An 8,426-nucleotide genomic window follows, 5' to 3' on the forward strand; every position below is an offset into this window, starting at 1 on the left:
GTAGTCCTAAAATTTATGAGCGGACTGTTTGGATGGAATCATAATCTTTAGGATGTTAGAGGGGAAATGACTTTTGTACCCCTAATTACTCCACCCCTGCTCTGTTTCTAGCGCCGTGGAGAGAGAAAGGGAGGGGCAACAAGGGTAAAGGATGGATTGGGGACCACTTTTAGGAGAAAAATGACCCATTATGATGGTTTGGTCCTCCTAATGAAAACAACACTCCTAAACATTATGAATGCACTTTTATGACATATGTTTAGATGCACAAGTCCTAAAAGTGGACTAAAAGTGAAGTCCTAAAAATTATGAGTGTGTATCCAAATAGGCCCTAAGTCTAATTAGTCCATGATTTGAAAATGTGGTGCTACAGTAACCATTTGCTCATGATAGATTAATTAGCCTTAATAGATTCATCTCGCGAATTAAACTTCATCTGTACAATTAGTTTTGGAATTGCCTCATATTTAATCTTCGTAATTAGCATCCGAATATTCGATGTAAAATGCTAAAGTTTAGCACATAGTATCCAACCAACCATAGGAGTGCTAGAAGCCCATCCAGCCAGTCATCCGTCCGTCCATCACATTTAACACCAAACTTCCAAAAAAAAAAATCTCCCCCAACCTCGCCCATCCCGACTCGCCGGCGGCCGCCACGAAACCCTCGCCGCCGCCGACTGTAGGAATCGCACATCTCCCCCCTCCCCCTGGAAACAGAAGAATTCCTTGTCTTCACCCGCGGGACTCATCGTATTCGTCCGGCGGAACCTTGTTGGGACTTCAGCGCCGGCCTGGAGACCCCGCGATGGGGGCGAACGCCGACCCCTCTGGGTCCCTTGGCGGGCCCCACCGCCGCCTCTCCTCCCCGGTGCCCGCGCCGGCGCCGCTGCCGCTGCCGCAACATCAGCATGGCGTAGCGGCGAATACTGTGGCCGCGCTGCGGCACGACCCAGGGCTCGCCGCGCGGTGGTCGCCCGAGGAGCAGGTCCTGCTCGACAAGGGCCTGGCCAAGTGAGTTGCCTGTGCCTATCGTTTTCTCCCTTTCTTGCTGTTGGGGTTAAGTAGTGTGGACTGCGTGATTGGAGCTGGGACGAGCGTTAAAGTCATCCGATCTTGGAGCTGTTCGGGTTGCGTCCTGGGGCTGTTCTTGGAGAGTGGGAGTGGGGGTTAGTTTAACTACTTGACTAGTTAGATTTACTTTCTTTTACTGCATGTTTGTACTGTATGACAGCAGGGTTAGGTACATGTGAATATTTACTAGTTGTTATTGGTTAGGATTGTACTTTTCTTCAATGCGTGTGTAAGACAACAAGTTATCCTTTTTCTCATTTATGGAGTAGGGCCTCTGGAAGATTATTCTTGCCCTTTTATGATTATCTAGACTTGTGGATTTTGTAGCTGCTACTTTATCATGCTCACAGATATGGTTATGTTCCTTTTCTCATAAATGTCTGGGCACTCGCATAAATGGTGGGTAATTTTGTAGGTTGAAAGGAAAATGGTAATGCGCTGATCTGCTATGTAGGGGGTCATGTGCTTGCTCACGACCAGGGTTCTGATGTTTAATTACCATGTTGTTCAATTTTATGGTTTGTTATGTAATGTGAAATAGCGGTATGATTTGAAAAACAGAAAGGGAAATAACCGTGGTAGGTATTGGGTAGTCTCTTGCTGAAATAGGTATGCTTGCATTCAATATCCTGTTACTAAGGTTTAGTTCTCATTGGTGGATGACTTGTGAAATGTCACACCTGCATGGGTGTGTATGTGAGTAAGTATCACTTACTCAAGTCAAGGTGCTTGGATTTAATATTGATTTGCATACTGATTGTTCTGAGAATAAATGTGATGACTGCTTCTGTGTTATGTTTTATGCACTTGGAACAGCTAAGTAAATACTTGCTAGTCATAGCAGTAGATGCAATAAGATGCTAAAATTTATGGATTGTGATGCTATGTTTTATTAGTTTCATTATGATATAAGCTAACTCAGGTCTTCAAATTGAAAGACCATGGTAACAACATTAAATGAATCCATCTCTTTTTTTGACGCTGCACTTTTGTAGGTTTGTGGCAGATGCACCTGTAGTTCGCTACGCAAAAATTGCGATGACTCTGCCGGACAAGACAGTGCGAGATGTGGCCCTTCGCTGCAGATGGATGGCTGTAAGTTGGATGCTGAGCATGTCCTGTGTTCTTGTTGATACATTTGATATTTATATGAACCTGACAAAGCAGAGGGTGCGCTATTTCATGTTCTTGGGCATGATATGTAGTAGGCTGTTAGACCTTGAATTTGTTTGCACATTCTTTTAATTTAGTCCATCAATATACAGATTACACTTGCTTATGGGATGAGCTTATGCTTTTGTTTAAGAATTAAGTAATTTGTCTAGTGTTTCCTGTTAATGACAATTTGAGCTTTGTTATAAGTGATCTGTCAGCTTGCTCACTGTACTGGTACCCCTTCACTGATGTAACCCAAGTGTTTTTTTCCATATGTTCTATTCTGAACCAGTAGGGTGGCCTAACCTAGCAATTTCATTCCAGGCATTTAGCCGGTGCATTTGACTTGCAATGCTAGCAAGCATTAGTACACTGGCTACACTGCCAAAACCATGTCCGCACATCTCTCTAATAACTGATATTGATGGCTCCATTAGTTCAAACCTTTACTTCTGTCAACATCACCACAGCCAATTCTATTGCCTGTTTTAACGATGATTCTTACCTTACAATTAAGTTGAAGCCATTGGCATCACAGTTGTTCAGAATAAGTTGAATGAGAGTAGCAGCTGATCAAAGCGATCAGCAATGCTTTCAAGAAATAGTCATATCTGGTGTACTTTTCTATGATCTTCCTTTTTTCTTTCAAAGTTCCATGTAATGTACACTGGGTTTCTGCTGCCTAGCAAACTAACTGTGAAAGGTGCTCCCACCTTTTTGTGTCCTGCAGAAAAAAGAGTGTAGCAAGAAAAGGAAGGAGGAATTATCTAAGAAAAGCAAAGAAAAGAAGGTTGTCGTCTTTGTCACCTACCTTTTCTTCCAACTCTTTTTATTACAGATTCATTTTTCCTTGATGTTTCATATTGATTATTATGTGAAATAAGGTGCATCACATAAATTTTTCCACAAACATAATTCGTTGTTTGTCAACAAAATTAAAGAGAGTTTAGACAGTAATAGCTAGATATTAGGTTTTTTATTTGTAATAAACTGTTGAAAATCAAATCAAACAGTTTACCCAGATACTGGTAGTCGTGTTGATCATATATTGAAATCTAAGATCATATATTGAAATCTAAGTGTTGAAGAAAGTCACTAGTTGACATTTCAATCGCTTCAACTTTGGTTTAAGTTTGCTTTTTGGTGATTGCTGCTTATGTTTTGACATGATTTAAATTTTTGATGTTCTTACCAAACTACTGAACTGTAGGAAAGAGTTGGTGACTCTTCATCAAAAGGTCCAGCACACATAGTATCACGACCTAATGCTCCATCATATACAGTTCCTGTTCTCCCTATCGATGATGATGATGTTTCATACAAAGGTACATATACTTTTTGAGATTAGTAATCATACTTATTGTTTCTGGTCTCTACATTGATGTTTCCTCTTTTGGTTTGTTTTCTCGTTTGATGTTGCGGACGCTTAAGATATTTGATTAGGCCCGTCCTTTTTTTTAAATAAGGGGCAAAATTTTGGCAGGGGATGTCATACTTTGTACTGCTTCATTATGTAATCAGGCCTTAGGTATCTTCTATGTAATCAAAGAATTAATTTATTGAGATAAAATTGCACCTGAGTGTAGGAAGATAACATGGAAGTTTACATTGCTGTCACATGACTCTCTTGTACAACATTGGTGCTTTGTTGTTTATGAGTTATGACAGATACAAACTTTCTTTACCCGTGTAGAAGGAAGAGCATTGTAACTCAAAAAATCATCTTAAATAAAACATGCTACCTCTCTGTTGACATGTTAAATTTGGATAAGTAGTTCAGTTACTGTCTGATGGTATGCTTAGTGATTTGCTTCCTTGTCTTCTGTTGCAGCTATTGGAGGCCCAACTGGACAGCTTTTAGAGCACAATGCGCAGATCTTAAATCAAATCCATTCAAATATTTCAAACATGCAGGTTTGTTCCTGTCTTTTCTCTTGAATTTCACATAACAAGATTGAATCTGTTACTATGCAAGATAATTAAATTTATGGGGTTTCAGCTTTAATGTGCATTGTTGCCTTTATATTGTCATTATATCATATACACACCTATCAGTATTTCCAATACAGTAGGAGTCATGTTTTGTAATGGAACATGAAGGGGGGTGCTAGTTTTGAAGGAAATTTTATTAGGTATGTTTGTGGAATTTAAGTTTCGCTTCCAACTCCAAAACCCTTTACACAAGTGTGAAGGCAAGATCAAATAATTCCCTGAGGCTAGTACACCATTTTATCCCACACCCATGGTGGTTCCTTCTGGGATTCTAATTGGCATGACTTCTGCTCGGCAGTGGTCTCCACATGTCCAGCAATGTAAGTGAGGGCAGTGGCAGACGATTAGTGGGAGGAAGCCTTAGTGGGGGTTGATAGGGTCTTGGATGCATAAGAGTGAACATGAGGATGATGTGTAGAAATCATTTTTCTCTACTCTTGCATTGGCACAAGGAGTGCCTGGTTATTAATGTGTGATATTACTTGTATTTATAAATTCTAAGTTAAACTTATTGTCTTATTTTAATTTCATAATGTATGCCTGCCATCATTGGATAATTTTGTCCTCCTAATATTCTGATATTCGTTCACTACATCTTTTGTAGGTACAAGATAACCTCTCTCTTTTAGGCCAAACAAGGGACAATATACTTACAGTTCTGAAAGAGTAAGTTTCTTCATTTTACTTTTTTTTTTCATCTTCTCTAAGATCTTCAATGAACATGGATGAGTGAATTCTCGAATGCCTGTAGCCCTGTACTATAGCTGCATTCGTCATACATGTAAAAACTGAAAGAGAATTATCACCAAATTTGTTCTACCCTTTGCATTATCTGTTCATTTTAACAATACGCATGGCATGTTAACATGCCCCTTAGGTTAGGAATCTATGCATAGTTGTATCCTTGAAAATTGGTTCTCAGGTGCATTGTGCAATTTGCCCACATTATGTCAAGCACATGTTATTAAATCACTGTAAATAATTAAACACTATGTTCTATCATCTTACAAAATATATTTATATTTTGTTAACAAGAACTTGCTGCCCCTCCATGATTTGTGCTTATCCAGTGAACTTGCAACAAGGTAACAACTGGATTTTCCTCCGGTTGCAGGGTAAATGATGTTCCTGAAATAATGAGGCAGATGCCGCCCCTTCCTGTAAAGATGAATGAAGATTTGGCCAACTTGATTTTGCTGAGGCCTCCAGGCACATGATATGTACCGTCAACTCATCAATCAGCCTTGTGTGGAGATCAGTATAGAAGCTTGGGAGTTCGCTTATGGAAAGAAATCGCTATAGATACCAGATACCTGTGTCTACTGTCTAGATCTTAAATCCGGACGTGTAACCCCCTTTCCCTTTTATACCTTGGTTCTATTTGTTCAGCTGACCGTAGATGTTGGATGTACAAAGCCGTCGGTTGCGATAGGGTTAAACATGTGTACAGCGAACCTGTGTAAAGAATAGGAGTTTCATGTCGCGGTTGTGTAGCGTTGACATTCAGTTCAAAAATACATGCAAATACAATCGGCTCCTGAAATTATAGAAAAAGCATCGAATTGCAAACTGTCGGAGTCCATTCAGCAAAGCATGACATCGGTTTTTTTTTTTATCCATCAATTTTCGTCACAATTCAGTATATAGCAGATACTAGTGTGCCTCTGCACAGCCAATAGTTTGTTTAGAGTCGGTCTGGGGTTTGCCTTTGAGTTTTTCTCAGAACAAGTAAATCACATAAAACAATATATAGTAATCTTAATGTAATAAAAGAAAAGAGAATTACCTATTTGACATCAGAAAAATAACCTGTGTTGGGTCCTAAATTTTTTTTCCTTCCTTATTTGATACTGACTTCAGCTTTCGATCCCAAATTGACCTCCGCTTGTCTCACCAACATGTCAGCTGGCGCCCGCTCCGGCCGACGCCCTAGCTTCCACACTCGCAGCCCCTGTTGTGGAATCAACAGCGGGACCTGGCGGTGTCGCTCCTTGGCCCGCCGGCGCAGCCCATGAAGCAGGTCGGGGTGGCACCGCTGCCGTCGGCCACTGCGAAGCTGTACTGTGGCATGCGGCAGCGGCACTGGGCAAGTGGGTGGCGGAGATCTGCCTACCCAGGAACCGGACGCAGCTGTGGCTCGGCACCTTCGACCCCGCCGAGGACGCGGCACACCTCAACTTCCCATCCCTCTGCCGCGGTGGGGCGCACATCGCGGGCTTGCTCGACTCCTCCGTCGACGCCAAGCTCACCGCCATCTCCCAGGGCCTCGCCGCCATGTCGGTTTCCAAATCGGCTGCCACCACTGCCCAGATTCGCCCAAGGCCTCGGCGTCCACGACCACAATGGAGGGCGGCGAGTCGGTGCACTCCGCCGGCTCGGCTCCTCTCCAGGCGTTCCAAAAGCAACGGCAACAGCTGGTGCCGCTCTCGGAGATGGCGAGCTTGGACATCACGGAGGCGCCATGGGACGAATCGGCGGCCTTGCACCTCAACAAGTACCCGTCATGGGAGATCGATTGGGACTCCATCCTCTCGTGATCAACCCAGCAAGCAGATTGCTCAATCACGCGCTGGGTCGATGCGGGGCATGGCAACAACAGCACAGGGATGCCCGGCGGGGCGTGGTGACAGCAAGCGGGCTGGCATTGCTGCACAGGGATGGCCTGGGCTGATCAGGGCCACGAGAGAGGGTGAGGGAGGAAGGAGAAAGGTGGTTGCAGTGGGGCCCACATTCTTCGAGGGGTAAAATAGTCTTTTTACAGGGGATTTACTGGTGGTCGGATGGCCAATCGAACCAAGTGTCAATTTGGAAACGATAGTTGAAGTTAGTGTCAAAGGAAAAAAATTTGAGGGTCAAGAAGGAATGGATCATTTTTCTAGTGTTAAAAGAAAGTCAATACTCCCTGTTTATAATGATATGATCAAATTACACTTTGACTCTTCATTAAACTTATATTATATTCTTTATAGTTATAAATTTATAATCTCCAATTGGAAAGTACATTTGATTACAAATCCAACCATTACAAGTTTATATTAAAAAATAAAAAATTATGGGCTAAATTATAGGTCAAACATGGTAAAATTTAAATCCTAATATGCGTGTGTGCAACGGAGGGAGTACAAATAGTAGCAGCAATAAAAGTATAATAAAGAAGTAAACTTCAATATATGATATTTAGGCAATAAGCATAGTCTTAGGTTGAATTGCATATTCATATATAGTTCCCTGCATTTATTCCTTCATCTGTTGGGATTCCATCTTATCCTTATGCTGTAACCTGTAACTGCATTATGATCGTTTGGTAGGGATTTGGCTCCTCCAAAAACGGCTCCGGCTGTAGCTCTTCCGATGAAGCAGCTTTTCAAGTGGTTGTGAAGCTATTTCCGAAAAAACGTTTGGCACAACAACTCCTCATATTTTTCAATCAAGTATGAAAGATGTCAAATGTCCGATGTGCCCCTATCTATATGAGTGGTACAAATGAATTTTATGTTTTCACACAGTTTATAATTGTAACAACCCTAGAATTCAAAAAGGGTAAAATAAAAATTCAAAGGTTAAAATCGGAGAAATTGGGAGGAACTAGTACAAACAAACCAAAGTTCAAAATGCCAAACTGGATAGACCTTTCAATTTCACCAAGTAGTGAAAAACACCCTAAAAAGTACTTAATGGGAGTAGGACTTGAAAACTAAATTTCATATGGGAACTTAACTTATGGACAATATGAAAGTTGTAGAACTTTTAAAACCAAACAACTTTTGTTATTTAAGCTTTCACTGATTTTGAGTAGAAGGCTTTCAATTTTTGAATCAAAATTTAGCCAAAATTTGGGGGAAATTCAGAGCAGCCAAGCCGGCGTTCCACCAATGTTCCAACTTTTTTTATCTCAAATTCTGTTGAGAATTTTACCTATAGGCTAGTGTATAAGTTGAAGTGTATAGTTTGGACTACAACTTTTATATTTGGGAAATTTGAAGTTTGAATTCAAAAATTTGAGAAATCAGCCCCTAAACATGCTGCCCATGCACGCCACCACAAACGCACATGCATGCGATCAGGGGGTGATCGCGCACGGCGTGTTGCGGCGCGCCACATCGCGTCGGCCCCTTGGCATAGCACCGCCGGCCGTTCACTGCCGGCAATGGGACGACACGTGCCCGGGTGCTCGCCCAACCCACGCGCGTTCTATCTCTGCCCCTC

At 41.9% G+C, this 8,426-nt stretch overlaps 2 protein-coding genes across 2 annotated transcripts; both read left to right on the forward strand.

Moving 5' to 3' along the window:
• The first annotated feature begins 582 nt into the window (after window positions 1-582).
• LOC101774577 lies at window positions 583-5,790 on the forward strand. Its single transcript, XM_004962428.3, has 7 exons — window positions 583-1,013; window positions 2,069-2,168; window positions 2,959-3,018; window positions 3,439-3,553; window positions 4,060-4,142; window positions 4,825-4,886; window positions 5,335-5,790. Exons 1-7 carry the CDS (start codon window positions 808-810, stop codon window positions 5,435-5,437), a joined length of 729 nt encoding a protein of 242 aa, XP_004962485.1. The 5' UTR covers window positions 583-807; the 3' UTR covers window positions 5,438-5,790.
• Window positions 5,620-6,874, forward strand: LOC105913992 (ethylene-responsive transcription factor RAP2-4). The gene is given in 4 exon segments (XM_022825270.1): window positions 5,620-5,628; window positions 6,190-6,304; window positions 6,307-6,521; window positions 6,524-6,874. Coding segments are annotated over 4 exon segments (573 nt in total). The 3' UTR covers window positions 6,758-6,874.
• The last annotated feature ends 1,552 nt before the right edge of the window (window positions 6,875-8,426 follow it).

This window comes from Setaria italica, chromosome III (assembly GCF_000263155.2).
Source record: "Setaria italica strain Yugu1 chromosome III, Setaria_italica_v2.0, whole genome shotgun sequence".
Classification (NCBI taxonomy): Eukaryota; Viridiplantae; Streptophyta; class Magnoliopsida; order Poales; family Poaceae; genus Setaria; species Setaria italica.